General features: G+C 41.5%; 1 protein-coding gene across 1 annotated transcript in view; it reads right to left on the bottom strand.

The window, feature by feature from the left end:
• The window catches only part of FNDC7 (fibronectin type III domain containing 7), a 57058-nt gene that overhangs the window by 25492 nt on the left and 9636 nt on the right, over positions 1-21930 (bottom strand). The window contains exons 3-5 of the mRNA XM_006882497.1: positions 5056-5310; positions 3531-3791; positions 353-610 (exon numbers count right to left, since the gene is read on the bottom strand). Coding sequence (XP_006882559.1) covers positions 353-610; positions 3531-3791; positions 5056-5310 — 774 coding nt within the window. The remainder of the gene's footprint in view (positions 1-352; positions 611-3530; positions 3792-5055; positions 5311-21930) is intronic.

Here is a 21930-nt window from a genome sequence, read left to right as displayed (position 1 = left end):
TAAGAGTCTAGATGACATGAATTTTGAAGAGACAATTCTCTGTCCTGTCCAGTTAAAGCTGTATGAACTCAAAGTGGATCTTGTGATTATATAACTTTAAAAAGGAAATAAAAACTAATTAATAACAATCTGGATTACAAGCCAATATGACTCATTTAAAAAATACTTTTGCTAATGCACAGTATCTAGTTTTACTAATAATATTCTTCAAGCTCAACCAAATGTCCACCTCAAGGCTTTCTTCGAGACTAGCCTTTCACCTTTCCCTTCTGGAACATACTGGAACATCACCCAGGTATTGTTTTCCATTGGCGGTTGCTTTGACTTGCCAAAGCCACTCTTGTTTACATACCAGTTTTCAGGGTCCCTGCTGAAGTTGATTTGCTAGATCCAGCATCGTTACTCGCTAAGACAGATATCAAGTACTCTGTTCCACACTGGAGGGAAGAGATGATGCAGGAACTGAAAGATGTGCTACAGCTCAGCTCTGAGGAGCCACCCAAAGCCATCACAGTATAGTTGAAAGCTCCTTCTGTGGGTGTCCATGAGATAGAGGCTTTCAGAGTCCCACTGTCAAAAGAAACTTGAACATTGGCAGGAGCTCGAGGACCTAGATTGGTGAAAAACAATTGTTAAGCCTGCAGTAACCTCAAGACTCAAATAGAAGCCTCAGTGCCTGAAAGGGAGGATAGCAACCCCAATACTAGAGCAAAAGTAAGTGTGCAGAGCATAAAACTGGGTACCTAGTAACACCTCTACCAGTAATTATATAAACTTATAACTAGATGTGTGGTCTTGGTCATGAATAACATGAAATAATAATCTTACTGTTCAATTTTTTTTTTCATTTGCAAAACTGGTCCAGTAAGAACTGCATCTAGCACATAAAAAACAAAAGAAAAACAAAAAAACTCAACAATTTGGAAAACCATGAGGTCTGTTCCAGCTCATAGCAACTCCACATGTTACAAAGTAGAACTACTCCCTAGCATTTTCTTGGCCTCTGCACTTTTGATGAAAGCAGGTTGCTAGAACTTTCCTCTGCAGTGTTAACTGTTTGGGTTTGAACTCCAAGCTTTAGGTTTGGGGTGGAGCCCAAACTGTTTGCACCATTCATAAATCCAGAACCAGCACATGTTGTTGTTGTTGCTGTTGTTGTTAAGTGCTGCCGCGTCATAGGCGACTCATAGTGACCCTATGAACAGAAGACCTGGACACTTATATAACTTTCATCCCTTCTCCAGGTTCATAGGGTTTCAGGAGACAAGCTATTTTGGAAGTGGATGCCACTCCTGCTTCCAAGCTTGTTTTAATCAGGGAGTTCCACCAAACACTGTCCACTATGGGTAACCATTCTTGCATTTGACACATCTGTGTCCCAGTGTTTAGCTTCACAGCAACCATAAGTTACCTCTGTACAGCAAGAGGACAGATCAGGGCTCTGTGACCTAGAAGAATGTTTGACCAAAAACAATTAAAAACAGGCCTGAGGGCTGCGGATTACAGTCACCCACCTTTGGCTTGGTAGCACCACAATAGGTGCTAAATTAATGGGTTTATAATGGGTGGATTATTTGACAAGTATTTGGAAGAATAAAATAAACTATGAAAGGCTAAGTAGACTATGTGGGTGTGTTATTAGTGATAGTTCAAATATTCTCTCTTTTTGGATTGACTTCAAAAAATGTCCCTTCATTACTTTGACAGCTGCAATAGCTTTCAGATCATAATTGTTTCCAGAGGAGCAGAATTTCCATTCTAAGTTATAATAAAAAAGAAAGAGGGAAAATGTTGAGAGAAAGGTTCATGCATTAAGCCTGTCTTTATGGACTCTCCAAAAAAGCAATTCCCCCACACTCTTAGGACATATGGCTCCCTTTTCTCCAGTATTACCCCCTCGCAAAGCTTGGGGACTTGTTCCCTTGTTCTGTGAGGCGTGAAGGTGACCTCCTCTGGCCGGCTTTAGAAAACTGGAACGTGTATGGGAGCAAACAGAAAACACCGTGTGAGCACTGAGAAGCCCAAGCCTTTCTCCAGTGGACCGTTATGATAGGCCCTTTCCCTTTCCACCTTGGTCAGTGTGCCCTCAGAGTCTAGTCTGGTCTTGGGTAGCTCTGGACCCTACAGCTTTCTAGGGAAATCTGTTTTCCCACAGAGAGGAGGAGAGCACCAAAGAAAATGAAGTCATAGAAGACTAAATGCAAACTCTCTAGAACTTTTAAAAAGACAGAAAAAGGGGAAGACTTTAAACAAGCAGGGCTATTTGGGAAATGGGTCTCCTAGCGTGATGTCTGTGTTTCCACTTGGACCACACTAGATCCATGCATCCATCAGTCAAAGCCCTTCCTATACCAAAGAGCCATTGATTGATTGATTGACACATCGGTGTCCTCTAGGACACAGGCAGTTCTTAAAGGGTCAAGATAACACATTACTTGACTTTGTATTACTACCAGCTAAACAACACTCAGCACATAGTGAGGACTGAATGTTTGTAGAAAGCAATTTTCTTAAGAAAATTCTTTGGGAGTCTGTCTCACTAGGCCCAACTTGAAACAAGCCTGAGGGTCATTTTGTTATGATTTCTCCCCAAAGAAGTAAACTCTTCTTTTCTTCCTATGTTTCTGCCTTAGCTCACAGAAAGCAGGCTCCGCTTCAAAATTCCTTCAAACCTAGGGATTTTTTAAAGGAACATTTCTGGGTTTTGTCTATAATGGCCTTGGACCTCCCCCAGGAATGAAACACCTAGTCTAGTGGAAGGGAGTCTGGCATCTGTAGGCCGCCTTGCCAGTGGTTCGTTCTTCCTCAAGGGAAGAAAATCTGTCTCTCTCTTCTTCCTTTCCTACTCTTCATCCTTACAGTGTTCCATGTTGTTAGCCTAGTTTGGTCTCCAGCCACCATGCAGTAGGATCTCTGGTCAGAATATCCTTGCAAGTTGATGGTGAAAGAACGCTGTCAGCCTAAGCCTGAAGGGGAAGTGTTGGGAGGTCTATGTCAGCCTCAGACCTAAGTTGAGCCCTTTGGGAGATAAACCTGATACACTGATCCCCAGACAGTATAAAACACCTTATGGCAAGAACTTTGCTCTGTTTGCAACTGTATCTCTAGAAGACTATCTGCGCAAAGCAAAACATCTGCCAAATATGTGAATCCCCACTTGGTGCAATTCTGTTTACCCCACAGGCCTGAACCCAGGAAGGGACAAGGGTTGGCCTGATAATCCTAATTAGAATCCTTTCGCATTGTGGGATAGCACCTACGAATTTGAAACTGAGTTAGAGATCAGAGACGGAGGCAAGGGTGGTGCGCTGTGTTGTCTGAGCAGCATTTCTTTTCTTTCCGCGTTCAGGAAGCCTTTAAATCACTGAGGGAAAATAGTCAAGGCGCTATAAATAACTCCATAATAAATTTAGAGCGCAGCTGCCAGCTGCGCTGAAGTTATTGCTTACACTGCTCTTCAGGGCGACCATGCACGGGCCCCCTCATTAATCAAAGGTGGGAAGGTCTGGGGCCGAGCAGCAAGTCCTTACTTGTTCTCTGATTGCAGATGGAATCGTCCCCGGGGATCCCGTTGGCATTCCAGGCATAGGCCTTTATGGTGTACAGCGTTCCGGCATTTAAACTGCTGAATGTCAAAGAAGTGTTGGTGGTGTTCTCCTTCCATATTCTGCCCAAGCCATTGGCTTGCATGATGGACACTGAGAATCCAATTGCCATGTAGACAGTTTCCCATCGCACAAGGATAGAGTCTGGACTTGGAGAACTTACTTCTAGGATTGGTGCAGCCAATACTAAAAAGGCAAAAACCATGAGCATTTGCATGAAGGAAAATTCAAATTTAGAAAGAAATAGATTGAGGCTGATCACCTGTATTATAAAAGAAGCATTGGCTTTACAAAAGATCCATGGCAGAGTTCAATCAAACACTATTTAATGCACTGCCACTGAGCCGATTCTACCTCAGTGACTCTCTAGGACACAGTAGAACTACCCCGTAGGGTTTACAAGGCTGTCAACCTTTATGGAAGAAGACTGCCTCATCTTTCCTCCAAGGAGTGGCTGGTGGGTTAGCTGACCTTTTGGTTAACAGCCAAATGCTTTAGATGCAATTCCATCAGGGCTTCTTATTTGCTAATTGTTGTTGTTAGGTGCCATTGGGTCAAGCATGAGTCACAGCAACCAATGAACAAAAGATCTGAACCCTGTACTATCCTGTGCCATCCTCACACTTCCTGACACACAAGACCACATTGTAGCAGTCACATGTCAATCCACTTGGTTGAGTCTCTTCCTCTCCTTTGCTGATTCTCCACCCTCCCCAGCATCATGTCCTTCTCCAAAAAATAGCCCCTCTAAGCAACATGCCCAAAGTATGTGAGGCAAAGCCTCATCATTCTTGCCTCTAAAGAGCACTCTGGCTGCACCCTCTCCAAAGCATATCTATGTGTTTTTATCATAAATGACTGAATAAAGGAATGAGGAAAAGGAAACTCTAAATTCTAGATATTGCTTTCAACTGAGGATAAGTCAGAAATTAGGGTAAAGTGTGCTTGTATTCACAATACAAAATAACAGAGAAATTATGTAAATCCTATTTTAATATGGATATAACTTTTTAGAAATATGCCTGGTACAACTTTAGCAAATTAATCTAAACAATCACGATGAGAAACTTAAAATGTTATCTGAAGTTTATATGTTACTACATATGCCAGGCAGTTGGCATCTTGCAAAATTTCTTTTTGTACTGCATTTGGTCGGCTCTTTATGGCTGAGGTTAGAAACAAATGTGACTCTATCAGGGATTTAAAAGCAGGATCCTCCTAAAGACACTCAACATTGGCTTTTCTTTTTCAAAACAAAGCATCTGGTATTTAAATACCACCTCCTCCACAGATATTTGAGCTGCTAAAAAATATTATTTGGTGGCTTTTGCTTCTGGGACCTGAGTCATAGGCACTCAGATGGTGCCAAATCACATTTCAGATTTGCAGCCTCAGTCTAACTGATCCCTGTTGCATGCAAATAGTAGGCAGAGGATGAGCACACAGCTACCTGTCTTCGCCTGCTTTGGAGAGGACGCTTGACTTCTCCCAGCTGCACCTACGGATCTGATGGTGATTTGATACAAGGTCGCAGCCTTCAAGCCTGTCACTGTGCCTGGGGAGCTGGCCACCATGGTCTCAATGACTGTGTCCCCATCTTCGGCTGTGAGGAGGTAACTGGTGGCCCCTGGCACTGTCTCCCACTCCACAGTGATGCTGTTGCTGATTTTTGAATAGGCCTGGTCAATAGTGGGTATTTCAGGAGCTGAAAGAAATTTAGAGGTTGTTGTCAGGATGCATACAAAGATGACTTCTCTTATTATTTTACATTTTAAATAAAATCATTCTTCCATCATCCTCTGATATAGGCATTGCCATTGTTTCCTAAATAATGGGAAAACTGGGGTGGAGGGGCAGGCAGGGGGAGGGGCCGGGAGGGGGCGGCGGGGATGAAAACTATTTCCAAATAGCTTTAAAAGTCCTTAACTTTCCATTCACCGAAGCTGTTTCAAAGAGGTTTGCAGGTCTATTCCAAGCAGTGGAATAGCTGAGTCGTATGGAATTTCTATGTTCAGCTTTATGAGGAAGCGCCAAACTGCCTTCTAGAGTGGTTGTACCATTTTACAATCCCTCCAACAAAGTATAAGAGTTTCTATCTTGCCACATCCTTTCCAACATTTATTACTTGCTATCCTGTTAAACTTTGCCACTGTTACTGGAGTGAGATGTTATCTCATGTGGTTTTGATTTATATCCCTCTTGTACCCTGAGAAAATGAGAACTGAGGAACAAATGGAGACTTGTACACCAATGGTCATAGCAGCATTATTCACCATTGCAAGAGCATGGAAACAGCCTAGGTGTCCAACCACAATCGAATGGATTGAGAGATCGTAGTACATTCATATGATGGAATACTACACAGCACGCAGGAGCAATGATTTTATAAATTACCTAACTTGGGAGGGACCGGAGAGCATTATGCTGAGTGAACTAATTCAGTTCCACAAGGACAAATACTGTATAAGACCATTACTGTAGAATGAGCATGATGATACAAGGGAGGGGGGCTGTGGAAGCAGAGGGATAAGGGAGGATTTGCAGGAAGAGGCAGGATTAATCCCGGGGTTGTATAATTTTTATGGGTGCAGGGGTGAGGGAAATTTGAAATCTGGTCTAAAAAACCCAACATATTCCAATTTTGTAAATAAGCTGTTGTTGTTGTTGTTTAATGCCGTTGAGTCGTAGACGACTCATAGCGACCCTATGAACGAACAGCCTGAGCACTGTTCGTACATAGAGTTTCTGGAGTCAAGCCATTTTGGAAGTGGATGCCGCTCCTGCTTCCAGGCTTGATTTAGTCGGGAAGCTCCAGCCAACACTACCCACCATGGGTGCCATTACCACGATTGGCACATTACTGTCACAGGCTTCAGCATCACAGCAGCCACGAGTTACCTCTGTACAGCAACGCACAGACCAGTGCTATACCACAAACTGCCTCTTTTTTTTAAAAAAAAAAAAGGTGTCACAGTTGTTTAAGGGTAGTTTGCATGCTGTGTACTTGTTTAAGGGAGCTCAGATGCCCTAGTCCACAGGTGGTTGTGCTGCAAACTCAGAGACCCCACCTCTCTGTCAGTTCAAGGCCATCAGACATTCTGAGGGAGCAAAATGTACAATCAGCTCCAGGGCAATTTACAGACCCTGAAAACCCCAGAGAAAGTTGTTCTGACTACACAGCAATGAGTTGGTTGGCTGTTTTCAAGTACTCTTAAAAGTTAAATAAGATTGGAAGATAGGAAGTCTTGCAGCCTAGTTGGGACAGTGGCAGTGACAACCCAAAGGTACGCGATTAGGACCCACCAGCTGCATTACAGAGGAAAGACAAGCAATCTCCTCTTGCGCAATTTACAGCCTCTGAAAACCCACTGGAGGGCCAGCTATGAGTCAGTTCCTAACTGATAGCAATGAGTGGTTGTGTTTGTGAGAACGGACTCTGAGAGGAAGGAGAGAATATTGGAGGAACTTCATTCTAGAGCTTTCTTCTCAAGCTTGGTGTTCTGAGTTACCTGGTCTACTTTACACCTCTGTTCTCCCAACTAATGACTGGGCCACCTGCCTCCAGTGATTCTCCGTCTCCATCCTCTTACTCACCCCACAGCTATGGACACCACTGGTCACATTTTGTATGTTTCCCAATTGGCATGTAACCAAGGATGCAGGGGCATTGTTGCAGTGACTCCAAAGTACTTCCATGTTTTCAAAGTGGAATAATTTTAACATTCTTCTACATCAAATAAAAATTAACTTTTCCTTCTTTATCAAAACACTTATCTCATAAAGAAAAATAAAATCCTTTCCATGCTTCAACGTGCATGAACCTTGAAAACATGCAGAGTAAAGGAGGTCAATCATAAAAGGACAAATATTGGAAAATCTCACACAAAGTATCTAGAACATGGGTTATGGATTGAATTGCATGCTGCCCCGCCCCAATGTTGTTGCTGTTGTTATGTGCCATCGAGTCGTTTCCGACTCATAGCGACCCTATGCACAACAGCTCTAAACCCTGCTCTATCCTCCGCCAACTGCACCGCCTCTGACACACCCATCCCGATTACCCCAGTCACCGAATCAATCCATCTCATAGAGGGTCTTCCCCTCCTGCGCTGTCCCTCCACCCTCCCAAGCATGATGTCCCTCTCCAAGGACCCGTCCCTCCTGGCAACATGTCCAAAGTATGTCAGACGAAGCCCCAGAATCCTTGCCTCCAAGGAGCAGCCTGGTTTAATCCTCTCCAAGATGGATCTGTTTGTTTTCCTGGCAGTCCATGGTACATTCAGTACCCTTCTCCAGCACCACAGCTCAAAAGCATCCACTCTCCTTCTGTCCTCCCTAGTCATTGTCCAATTCTCTGATGCATAACAAGCGATTGCAAATACCATGACCTGTATCAGACGCACCTTAGTCTCCAGAGAGACACTGTTGCTCCTGAGTACCTTTGAGAGGTCCCTAACGGCAGACTTTCCCATCGCGATACACTTTTTAATTTCCTGACTGCTGGTACCAAGAGTGTTGACTGTGGAGCCGAGCAAACTGAAGCTGTGAACACTCTCAATCTCTTCGTCATCCATCCTGACGCTTCCAATTGGTCCAGTGGCGAGAATCTTTGTCTTCTTGACGTTGAGCCTTAGTCCATACTGAAGGCTGCAGTCCTTGACCCTTCACAGCAAGTGCATGAGGTCCTCCTCAGTTTCAGCAAGCAAGGTTGTGTCATCTGCATAATGCAGATTGTTAATAGATCTTCCACCAATCCCGATGCCACAATTCTCCTCATAGAGCCCAGCCTCTCGGATAATCTGCTCTGCATACATGTTGAAAAGGTATGGAGACAGGATGCATCCCTGGCATACACCCTTCCCTATTTTGAACCATGCAGTGTTACCCTGCTCTGTTCTGACTACTGCCTCTTGGTCCAAGTATAGGTTTCGTACTAGTACAATTAAATGTTCTGGGATTCCCATTCTTCTCAGAGTCAGCCACAGTTTGTTATGATCCACACAGTCAAATACCTTTGCATAATCAATGAAACACAGATAGACATTCTTCTGGTATTCCCTGCTTTCAGCCAAGATCCATCTAACATCAGCAACGATATCCCTAGTACCACGACCCCTTCTAAACCCAGCCTGGACTTCCGGCAGTTCTCTGCTGATGTGCTGTTCTAATCGTTTTTGGATGATCTTCAGCAGAATCTTGCTTGCATGTGAAATCAATGACACTGTTCTGTAGTTTCCACACTCAGTTGGGTCACCTTTCTTTGGAATGGGAACAAATATAGATCTCTTCCAGTCAGTTGGCCAAGTGGTTGTTCTCCAGATTTCTAAATCTTACCCCTGTACCTTAGTTATAATCCCTTTTAGAAATGGGTTTTCTTTGTTAAGAGGCTATATTTGGATGTGTTTTAAGCCATTACATTTGAGACAGAAAAAAGAGGAGACTAGACAGAGCAAAGAAGCAGAGATGGGGAGAAAGATGCTTAGTCATATGACAGTCACTGAGGAACCAAGAAGGAGAATCTCACTACCAACCAGAAAGAAAAAGAAACAGAAAATGCAGCTGCCCATCCTTTGAGGCCATAGAGACTCCTGTCAGAGACGGAGCAGCAGCAGTGGAGAACCAAGTGGAGAGACCAAGACTGAGGCGGGAGGGGGCGCTGACCTAGGATTACCCACCCCACAGAGCCAGAGCCAGAGGGCAAACTTCAACCAAGTTTGCTGGAGGACTTGGAGGGTCAGTGTGGGAGGACTCTGTAATTGGCAAGACTAAGAAAGCTTTGAAATGCTGATCCAAAGTCCTAAGGCTGAAGGTCAAGGGCCTGCCAACATACTTGAGCAGTTATCCAGGCTGGAAAATTGCATCTTGTTTCCAACCTGAACGGTAACCTGTTAATCTTCCTAATAAACCCCATAATTATGAGGGTAGAGAAAGGAACCAAGGAATAAGCAAGAATATTCCTTCAGAGCCAAAAGAGAGAGAACATCTTCCCCTAAAGACGGCATCCTGATTTCAGGCTTTCAGCTTCCTAAACAGAGAAAACAAATTTCTGTTTATTAAACCCATCCATTTGGGATATTTCTGTTATAGCAGCGTTACACAACTCAGACAACAGGAAAACATACTGAACAAAGGTTACTCGTTGTGACTAGTGGTGGGACAAAAGAAAGACAAAGCATTGTTTAGGAACTAATAAGATTCTGTTCACGGTGATGGAAATGCTGGAATAGATACTATGATAGTCATACCACAAGGCTAACTGCGATCACTAAATTGTACAAGTGAAAAGCATTGAATTGGCAAATATTGTGAGATATAAATAATTCTTCTATCATCCTTAGTCATTGTCTAGCTCTCTGATATATATATGTAGATATATATATGACACGTATATGTGTTGTGTGTGTGTGTGTATGTATATGTTGTTGTTACTGTTGTGTACTGTCGAGTCAGAACAGACCCATAGGTGACCCTCTGGTGTAACATATGTATATGTGTATACATGTATATATATATATACACACATACATATATACGTATATGTATATTTGTTTTTGTTGTTTGTTGTTGTCTACCGTAGAGACAGAACCGACCCATACCTGACCCTCTGGTGTAACATAAGTGTGCACAATATATCCATATGTGTGTTGTGTTGTTGTTAAGTGCCATCGAGTCATAGACAACTCATAGCAACCCAATGAGCGAAAGACCTGAACATTTGTATAACTTTGGTCATTTCTCCATGTTCATAGAGTTTCCAGAGGCAAGCCATTTCAGAAGTGGATGCCACTCCTGCTTCCAATATATGGTGGTGGTGGTGTTTTTTGCTGGTATGTATCACAGAATCAGAACTGACCCATAGCTGATCCTCTAGTGGGTTTTCAGAGGCAGTAAATCACATGGGAGGAGACTGCCCATCCTTCTTCCTTAAAACAGCTGGTGGCCTCGAACCGTGTGCCTTCAGGGTTGCAGCTCAGCTTCACATCACTAGTCCATGAGAGCTTCCTACATAGCTGATCCTCCAGCAGATTTTCAGAGGCAGTAAATCACATAGGAGGAGATTGCTCAGTCTTCTCCCACAGAGCAGCTGGTGGATTGGAGCTGTGCCTTTGACATTGCAGCATAGCTTTTTACCGCTAAGCCACCAAAGCTCCACACAGAAAAATATGAATATATATATCTTCATTGCTGTTGAGTTGGAACCAACTTGTAGCTGGCCATGCAATGGATTTCTGAGGCTATAAACCACACTGGAAGAGATTGGCCATCTTTCTCCCTCAGAGCTGCTGGTGGATCGGAACCCTCAGCCTTTGGGTTAGCAGCACAACCTATGGACTACACTACCAGAGCTCCTGTGTGCACATAAATATATTGTTCTTGTAATTGTTAGGTGCTGTAAAGTCAAGTGAGATCCATAGAGACCCTATGAACAATAGAAATGAAACTTGTCCTATCCTGTCCCACCTTCACACTTCCCGACACATTAAAGTCCATTGCAGCAGTCACAGAGTCAATCCACCTGTTCGAGGGTCTTCCTCTCCTTCACCAATCTTCCACCTTTCCAAGCATTATGCTCCTTTCCAAGGAATAGCCAATTATAGCAACATGCCCAAAGTATGTGAGGTGAAGCCTCTTCATTCTTGTCTCCAAAAAGCACTCCAGGTGTACCCTCTCCAAGGCATATTTATTTGTTTTTTTGGTAGTCCATATGATGTTCAGTGTTCTTCCCCAATACCACAACTCAAAGGCACCAATTCTCATCCTGTTTTCCCTATTCATTGTCTAGCTCTCGAATGCATAGCAAGTGATCAGAAAAACCATGGCCTGGATCAGTTACACCTTAGTCCTTAAAATGATATCATTACTCCTGAAAAATTTAAAGAGGTCCCTAATTGCAGATTTTCACAGTGCAATACATCTCCTGGTTTCCTGATTGCTGGTACCAAGTGTGTTAATTGTGGATTCAAGTAAGATGAAGTTGTCGACACTTTCAATCTTTTCTTCATCCAACATGATATTGCCTATTTGTCCAGTGGTAAGAATCTTTGTTTTCATGAAATTGAGATGCAATACAGGTTGAAGGCTGTATTCTTTGATCTTCTGCAACAAGAGCTTCAAGTCCTCCTCACTTTCAGCAAGCAAGGTTGTGTCTGTCTGCATTATGCAGGTTATTGATGAATCTCTCTCCAATCCTGATGTCACATTCCTCTTCATAGAGGAATAGAGCTTCTCAAATAATTTGCTCATCGGACAGATTGAATAGGTATGGAGAGAGAATACAACCCTGACACACTCCCTTCTTAATTTTAAAGCATGCAGTGTTCCCTTCCTCTGTTTACACAACAGCCTCCTCGTCTAGGTCTAGGTTTTGCATGAGCACAGTTTAGCGCTCGGAGATTTCAGTTCTTCTCAATGTCAGCCACAATTTGTTATGATTCACCCAGTTAAATGCTTTTGCATAATCAATAAAGCACAACTAGACCATCTTCTGGTATTCTTTTACTTTCAATCAGAATTCAACTTGACATCAGCAATGCTATCCCTGGTGCCATGGCCTCTTTTAAATCCTGCTTGAACTTCTGGAAATTCCCTATCTACGTACTATTCTATCCATTTTTTACTGGTCTTCAGTAGCTTTGCTTGCATATGACATTAATGATATTTTTCAATAGTTTCAACACTTTGTTGGATCACCTTTCTTGAAATTGGGAACAAATATAGACCTCTTCCAATCCGTTGGCCATCCATCCATCCTCTAAATTTCCTGGCAAAGACTGCTGAGTGCATCAGAGGCAGCATCTGTTAATTGAAACAAGCCAATTATCCCATCAATTTCTGGGGCCTTATTTTTTGCCAATGTTTTCAATGCAGCTTCCATTTCCTCTTTCATTACCATTGGCTCCTGTTCCTATGGTACTTCCTGAAATGTTTCAGTGTTAGTTCTTTTTGGTACAGTGATTCTGTGTATTCCCTCCATCTTCTTTTGATGCTTTCTGAGTCATTCAATATATTGCCTATAATATCTTTCAATATTGCGACTTGAGGTTTAATTTTTTTTTCCAGTTCTCTCAGCTTAAGAAATACAGAGCACCTACAACCAGGAGAAGATAAAATAGGTGAATGTGATCTTCTAAGAATCAAATCCCTATGCACATCCAAAAAATTTCTCCAACAGGGTAAAAAGGGAAGCCACAGATTGGGAAAAAGTATATGGTAATAACATCAGATAAGGGACTTATATCCAGAATTTATAAAATACTTGAGCACCACAACAAGATAAAGGTAAATAATCCAATAGAAAAATGGGCACAGGATATGAAAAGGCACTTCACCAAAGAAGATATTCAGATGGCTAACAAGCACATGAAGAAATGTTCAAAATCCCTAGCTCTAAGAGAGATGCAAATCAAAACAACGATGAAATATCATCTCACCCCAGTCAGAATTGCAAAATTTCACAGAACAGCAAGCAACAAATGCTGGTGAAGTTGTGGAGGAACTGGAACCCTTATTCACTGTTGGTGGGAGTGTAAAATGGTGCAACCACTGTGGAAGGCGGTATAGCGCTTTCTCAAAAAGTTGCAAATAGAGATACCAATTGACCCAACAATTCCACTACTGGGAATATACCCCAAAGAGACAATAACTGGCATCCAAGCAGATATATGCATACTCATGTTTATTGTGGCTTTGTTCACAATAGCAAGGAGTTGGAAACAACCTAAGTGCCCATCAACAAATGAATGGATAGAGAAGCTGTGGTATATTCACATAATGGGATACTATGCTGCATTGAAAAACAAGGAACTCATATAATATTATTAAAAATGGATGACCCTGGAGGACATTATGCTGAGTGAAATTCTCAGTCACAAAAGGACAAATACTTCATGGTGCCACTGTTGTAAAGCAGGACTGACCTGGGGTTGGGAGGAGACTGAGAAGGATGGATTCAATAATGTATACTGCATTGAAACAGATGAGGGGAAAAAACTGTTTAAGAGGAAAAATTATTAGGGATTTTTGTCATGACCAGAGTCCAGAGCAAAGGCTGTATAGTGGAGTGGACCTGGAAGGAGGGATTGTAAAACAATGAAAGAATTTTTCTTTTACTCTTCTAAGAGGGTAGTGCACTGGAGGGGAGGGTTGGGAGGAGAGAAAAGTACAATGAATGAATGAAAATCTAAAGTCTCTGTAAATTTTTGTTGAAAATAATAATAAATTTTAAAAAAAGAAATACAGAGCAAGTTCATCTCTTTTTATTCTCCAATTCCAGCTCTCTGCACATTCCATTATAATACTTTGCTTTATCTTCCTGAGCTCCCCTTTGAAACCTTCTGTTCAGCTCTTTTACTTAAGCATATTTTCCCTTTGTTTTGGCTTCTCAATGCCCTAGTATAATTTTCAGAGTCTCTCCTGACATCCATTTCACATTTTATTTCTCCTTTGTCTTTGAAATAACCTTTTGCTTTCTTCGAGGGTGATATCCTTGATATCATTCCATAACTCATTTGGTCTTTGATCATTGGTGTTCAATCCTTCAAACCTATTCTTAATATGATCTTGAAATTCAGATTTAAAATTATATCTTGGTTCTCATGGACTTACTTTAATTTTCTTCAACCTCAATTTTAACCTGCACATGTGTAACTGATGGTCTGACCCATAGTCCACCCTTCAACTAGTTTTGACTGCTGATACTGAGCTTCTCCAATGATTCCTTCCAGAGATGTAGTCAATCTGATTCCTATACAGCCCATTAGGTGAAGTCTATGTGTAAAGTTGTTATCTGTGCCTTTTTAGAGAGGTATTTATAATGAATAAATCATTGAAAATACAAAATTTGATCATTCTATTTCCAGCTTGATTTCTATCACTAAGCCCATATTTTCCAACTTTTGCATTCTAATCACCAATTATCATTAATGCATCTTAATTGCATGTTCAGTCAATTTCAGACAGCAAGATTGGTAAAAATTCTCAATTTCTTTCTCTTTGACTCTAGAAGTAGGAACATTCAGTTTGTCAAATGCCAAGAGGGTCACCCATGATGGGCAGGTTTTAGTAGAGCTCCCAGATTAAGACAAGCTAGGAAGCAGGCTTGGCTATCGACTTCTTAAATAACATACCTCTGAAAACTCTATGAACAGTAGAGGAATGTGGATAGATGAAGCAGTAGTGGTAAAGACCTCTTTGGAAGTCAGTTGAAATGAGGAAAAATAATGGCAAACATCATTTAATAATTGGAACATGGAATGTACAAAACTTGAATGTTGGAAAACTAGAAATTGTGAAAAAGGAAATGGAATGCATGGACATCAATATACTTGGCAATAGTGAGATGAGATGGACTAGCTTTGGGCATTTTGAATCAGATAATCATATGGTATACCACACTGAAAATGAAAAACAGAAGAAGAATGGAGTTGTATTCATAGTAAAAAAGTCAATTTCAGGTTCTATCCTGAAATATGATGTTGTAAGTGTTAGGATATTTTCTATACTCCTACAAGGAGGACCCATTCACATGACTATTATTCAAATATATGCTCCTGTATCTAGAGTCAAAGAGGGAAAAATTGAGAATTTTTACCAAATCTTGCAGTCTAAAATGAAACAAAGATGCATAAACATATATGTGTGTATATAACCACTCCTCACTTAACAGCACAGTTAGGTTCCAAAGGCCATATCATTATGTAAAAACTGGTGTTATGTGGAAACAGAGAATCCCATAAAAAATGGAGGATGATTGCATCACTACTGAACTGCCAGATGTCATCATTCTGTAATTCCCAGTCCACTAGGAGTCATGATCCTGCCAAGCGCATAACCTTAACCATCACAGCCAGTGTTACGTTCACTTTGCAACTCAATGTTTGTTCTTACCATATATATATGTTATTAATGTGCAAAAGAATCTGAGATTGGATTTGTTACATGGTCATAATTGTGAAATATCAAATAAAAAGATAGTTGATAAACATGGATAAGTGTGTTTAAAAACAACAAAACAAACAAATGTCTGTTTTGGCATAAAATAAAAAAAGCAGCTATTGTCCTCTCTTCCTGGGCCTGGTCATGATTTTCTAAGGGGATGGGCATGCTACATCATGAGTTTACACAGAGCGGTCTTATTCTTCGGGTATGGGTAGGAAATTATCGAACAATGTCATTAATATCACATCCAAGCAAGATTCTGCTGAAGATTATCCAAAAACAACTAGAATAGCACATCAACAGAGAACTGCCAGATGTGCAGCCTGGCTTTAGAAGGGGTCGTGGTATGAGGGATATTGTAGCCAATGTTAGATGGATCTTGGCTGAAAGCAGGGAGTGCCAGAGGAATGTGTATCTGTGTTTCATTGACTATGCAAAGGTGTTTGACTGTGTGGATCACAACAAACTGTGGCTGACTTTGAGAAGAATGGGAATCCCAGAACACTTGGTCATGCTAATGCGAAACCTATACTTGGACTAGGAGGCAGTCATCAGAACTGAGCAAGTTCAAAATTTTGAACTGTGCATAGTTCAAAATTAGGAAGGGTGTATACCAGGTATGTGTCCCATTTTCATACCTTTAAATCTATATGCAGAACTAACAATCTGAGAGGCTGGGCTCTGTGAGGAGAAATGTGGCATCAGGATTGGTGAAAGATTCATCAACAATCTGCATTATGCAAATGACACAACCTTGCTTGCTGCAACTGAGGAGGACCTGAAGCGCTTGCTGCAGAAGGTCGAGAACTTCAGCCTTCAAAATGGATTGAAGCTCAATATCAACAAAACAAAGATTCTCACCACGAGGCCAATTGGCAACATCATGATAGATAGTGAAAAGACTGAGGATGTTCGTAGCTTTAGTTTGCTTGACTCCACAATCAACACTCGCCACCAGTAGCCAAGAAATTAAAAGATGTATTTTGATGGGAAAGGCTGCTGTAAGAGATCTCTCCAAAGTACTGAAGAGCAACGATGTCAGTTTAGAGACAAAAGTGTGCCTGATACAGGCCGTGGTCTTTGCAGTCACATGCCATGTGTCAGAGAGCTGGACAATGACGAGGAATGAAAGAAGAATTGATGGCTTTGAACTGTGGTATTAGTGAAGAGTATTGAATATACTATGGACTGCTAAGAGAACGAACAGCTTCATCTTAGAGAGGGTTAAACCAGGCTGCTCCTTGGAGGCAAGGATTCTGAAGCTTTGTCTGACATACTTTGGACATGTTACAAGGTGGGACCAGTCCTTGGAGAGGGATGTCATGCTTGGGAGGGTGGAGGGACAGCACAGGAGAGGAAGACCCTGGATGAGATGGATTGTTTCAGTGACTGGGGTAATAGGGGGAGGTGTGTTGGAGACAGTGAGATTAGCACAGGATAGAGTGGGGTTTAGGGATGTTGTACATTGGGTTGTTATGAGTTGCAGGCAACTCAATGGCACATAACGACAACAACAACATGGGGTAGGAGACAAAACACAGCATTTGCATATGTTGTTGTTGTTATGTGCTATCGAGTCACCTGTGACTCATAGCGACCCTATGTACAGCAACTCTGAAACCTGCCCTGTCCTGAGCCAGTCTCACTAATTCCGACACACCAACCCCCATTGCCTCAGTTACTTTGTCAATCCATCTCATCTAGAGTCTTTCTCTCCTATGCTGTCCCTCCACCCTTTGATACTACTCTAGAAACAAAATCCATAGATACAAAAATAAAGTGGTCATAGGAGATCCAAGTGGAAGTAAAGGTCAAGTTAAAATAACTGGAGTTTGGCTTGAAATCAGTATTCAGCCATCAGCCTTGAACATACTCCTCTTGTGGGCCACAATCACCATATGTAAAACCAGAAACAAAAAGGCAAAACAAACAAAGCTCTTGGGAAAAGGTTATGTACAGAGCAAATATGTGATTCACACTTCTAGGTTCCCTGCCCCCACCAGGCCCCCGCCTGCCGAATTCCCATGTGCATATCACAGACAACTTTCTCTTTCTGTACTAGCAGTCTCGCGAGTTGACTTTGGCATCATCTCAGAAATAATCATGCCACAAAAATGAACAAAGTCTCCACTGTGCCCTGTTTAGACATTCCTTGAACATCACCCAGGCCTGTCTCTTTTGCCATTGAAAGAAAATGAAGATGGTCCTTTATGCTGGGGAATAATTGTAGATCCGTTAATCTTAGTCCTTTATTTACCTCTGCAAGCTAAATCTGTAGGTAGGATTTGTGTCTGCTTTCCCCCTGTAGTATGTAAAGGTCCAGCAGGGGCTCCCACTAGCTTCCCCCTCATCCCTTCTTCCTCTCTGCTCTTCGATTATTGCTCCTTTGTTCTGTCTCCTTTCTTCTAGCCACATGGCTGTCTCTCAACACCTTTTGTTTCCCATGTTCCTACAGTCTCTCTTATCTCCTCTATTAAGCAGTCCTGCTGGTTAGAAATGGGATTTCCTGGAAAAATGAAAAGACAACTAGCGATACAACTAAAACTAAAACAAAATAATAATGATTTTTAATAGCCTTTTCATACACTCAGGGCCTGAGAATGTGTTCATGGAGTGGTTTCAAAAGCATCTAAAAAGGCAAGCTTGACACCGGCCAGCTCCCCGCAAGCCTGTCAAGGAGCCTATGAACTCCACAAACTCCCACTGAATTGAGCTGGAAGGAACACAATACAACTGCCTGGAAGGAATAATACATGAAGCCAGTATAAGCAGGATGAAAGACAGGGCTGCATGGTAGAAAACCAGGACAGATTTTTATTCCACAATTCTGGGTTTGAACCCTGCCTCTGTTATTAACTTTTGTCTGAATGTGTGCAAATTATTTGACCTCCTCTGGTCCCATTTGTTTTCCACCTTGAGAAATGAGCGATATTAATGACAATTACATTTTAGGATTATTGTAAAGAGTAGGTGAAACAATTATGTAAGGACACTTAGAAGCTCTGAAGGGAACGTGTGTGTGTGTGTGTGTGTGTGTGTGTGTGTGTGTGTGTGTACAGAAAGTTTAGAAGGATTAAAGGAAAGGTAGAGAGTTTAGAAAAGCGCTGGGAAAAGTGAGCGGAAAGAGGTGGCAAGTTTTACAGGCTGTCTAGGAAGGATCTGACCGGCCCCACCGATGAACAAACATCAGTCTCTCTTTGCTGTGCTTTCTTTTTGATAGGTGGGAAGCTTTAGTGACATGCATTCAGCTTTGTGAATCAGCAGTGTGGTTCCTCATTCTTCCTCAGCTCTGTGTGTAGCCCAGGTATGGGACTGATTATAGAGAATTTTTTAAATGTTTTAATTCTTATTAATTTTAATAAAAATTTACAGATTTTGGATTTTCATTCATTCATTGTTGCACTTTTCTCCCTGCACCCCTAGTATACTCTTCTCTTTGAAAAGTAAAGAAAAAATTCTTTCATTGTTTTACAATCCCTCCCCCCAAGTCCACTCCACTACGCAGCCTTTGTTCTGGACTCCTATCATACCTAATCACATATCCCTTTTAAACAATTTTCTCCCTCATCTGTTTCAAAGCAGTATTCATTATTTATCCTATCTTTCTCAGTCTCCCCCTCAACTCTGATGTCAGTCCTGTTTTATAACAGTGGCATTATGCAGTATTTGTCCTTTATAGAGAAATTTTTAATTCCCAAACTCTGGTGACCAAATGGTAAAAAAGCTGTGGTGCAATCCCAAAGGCACGTGGTTTAGATCCACCAGCTGTTCTGAGCAATATCCTCCCATGTGATTTACTGCCTCTGACATTCCGCTGGAGGGTCAGCCACAGGTCCATTTCAGGTCCAACTCAATGACACACAACAACAACAATAATAACAGATGTGCAATCAGCAGTCAACAATTAAGTTTGTGGAAAACCCAAAACTTTTATTCTGAGTTACTGTGCATTCTACCCATTGAAAGACATCTGAAATAACCCACATGGCCCAGTGGCCAAACACGTCAATCAATGCCAGAGCACAAGGAGAATCAAAATACATCCACTCCAAGTGAAATCTCTGGGTTAGGAGCATCTACTGAAAAGTTAGGACACATCAATGAGTGACACTATCAGTGTCTCGACCTGCCCTGTCCTTTCTCATGAGCACCTAAACACTGTGGGAGGTACTTACAAGGGAGCCAGTTTTGAGGGCTCCGTGTGTCCTGAGTGCTGGGACCTTTAAGAGATCAGAGAGCTAAATTTCATCTGCCCAATGGGCATTTTAAAAAAACCTCGTATATACAAGACCCCAAAGAGAGTGCTGTTAGCATAGTCCACAGCAAGTTGTGATACTAACACAAAAGTAAGGGCTCTCTAAAGGTCTGAACCCACCAGTGGCTCCTCAGCAGAAAGATGGGCAGTCTCCTCCCAAAATCTGCGGGAAGGTCAGCTCTGAGTTAGTTCTGACTCAACAGCAACAAATGATAGGATACAAAAGTGAGTCCTTATGGCATTCTGGCCAAGCTTGAAGGATTCTCAAGGGAAACCTAAGACTTCTTTGAAAAGGACCCTAACAGGAGGTTCTGAGGGAATGAGAGAAAAATGTGACCAAAACTCAGAGACTATAATGAAAAGACCAAGTTTATAGGTCTGACTAGAGAATGAAGTAATGCCTGACCCTGTGGCCCTTAGTCACCCTTCAAGCCTGGAACTGACCTTATTCCCATGATGCAATTTTCAGCCAAACAATAGACAGGTCTATAAGATGAACATGACTACCATGGAGGACCACATTCCTTAAAACAACACCAAGATCAACATGATAGGAATAAAACATAGAAGAGGGGGGAGCAATAGGAAATGGTAAATACAGGGAGAAAGTGGAAAGAGTGCTGTTACATTGTGGGGATTGCAATCAGCAGTCACAAAACAAAATTCTTATCAATTGTTGAATGGAAAACCAATATAGTCTTACAAGATTTTACCACACACACCCATGTTTATCTCAGCTTTGTTCACAATAGCAAAAGTTTGGAAACAACCTAATTGCCCATCAACAAACAAATGGATAGAGAAGCTCTGATATATTCACACAATGGAATACTATGCCGCATTGAAAAACAAGGAACTCAGGAAATATTATACAAAATGGGTGACCCTGGAGAACATTATGCTGAGTGAAATATCACAAAAGGACAAACACTGCATAATGCCACTGTTGTAAAACAGGACTGACATAGATGGTGGGGGAAGATTGAGAAAGATGAGATAAATTATGTATACTCCATTGAAACAGATGAGAAAATGGTTTAAAATGGATATATGATTAGGTATTATTGTCATGACAGGAGTCCAGAAGGAAGGCTGCATAGTGGAGCAGACTTGGGTGGAGGGACTGTATAACAATGAAAGAGTTTTTCTTTTACTTTTCAAAGAGAAGAGCAAACTGAGGGGGAGGGGTGGGCAGGTAGAAAAGTTCAACAATGAATGAACGGAAATCCAGTCTGTAAACTTTCATTAAAATTAATAATAAAAAAGGAAAAAAATTACCTACCTTCCAGAATCCAACTGCTTAAAACAAGAATATTTTAGGCAGGCCTCAGCCAACTTTTAATCACAAGTCCACCTATTGGGTCCTAAACGGTTAAAAAAAGAAAACACTTTTCCAGAGAAATAAAAATAATGAAACTTGTAAAAAAACAAAAACAATGAAGAGAATGAAAAAGCTAAGAGATTAGGGGGGGGGAGCAAGAAGTGATCATTAAAAAACCCCCTCTATTATATATGCATGAATATTATGGTGCTCCTTGGAGGCAAGGATTCTGAAGCTTCATCTGACATACTTTGGACATGTTACAAGGTGGGACCAGTCCTTGGAGAGTTACATCATGCTTGTGAGGATGAAGGGACAGCGCAGAAGAAGATCCTCTATGAGATGAATCAATTCAGTCACTGAGGTAATGGGGATAAGGTGTGTCGGAGGCAATAAGATTGACAAGGGATAGAACAGGGTTTAGGGCTGTTGTACTTAGGGTCACTATGAGTCGCAAGCAACTTGATGGCATATAACAACAACAAGAAAAACAGCTTAGTTATATATCTATATTAAATTAATTCAAGAATTCTCTTATTTTCACTTTGTTTTCTGTTTTGTAGACAAAATAATAACTCAAAGCTGTTCTAATTTATGCTGAATCATTTTGAGACTTTACTGGTGATATGTTGCTGCTGTTGTTATGTGCTGTTGAGTTGCTTGCAACTCATAGCAACCCTATGTATAACAGTCTTAAACCCTTCTCTCTGTGGCATTTGGACAAGCACAAACTGGGAGGAGGGTAGAGAGAATAGTGCAACAATGAATGAGTGGAAGCCCAAAATCTCTGTAAATGTTTATGAAAATTAATA

This window comes from Elephantulus edwardii, unplaced genomic scaffold (genome assembly GCF_000299155.1).
Source record: "Elephantulus edwardii isolate Elephantulus edwardi_28Jun2011 unplaced genomic scaffold, EleEdw1.0 scaffold00020, whole genome shotgun sequence".
NCBI classification, from domain to species: Eukaryota; Metazoa; Chordata; class Mammalia; order Macroscelidea; family Macroscelididae; genus Elephantulus; species Elephantulus edwardii.
The sequence above is the reverse complement of the archived record's forward strand: the minus strand, read 5'-3'. Positions and strand labels throughout refer to the sequence as shown.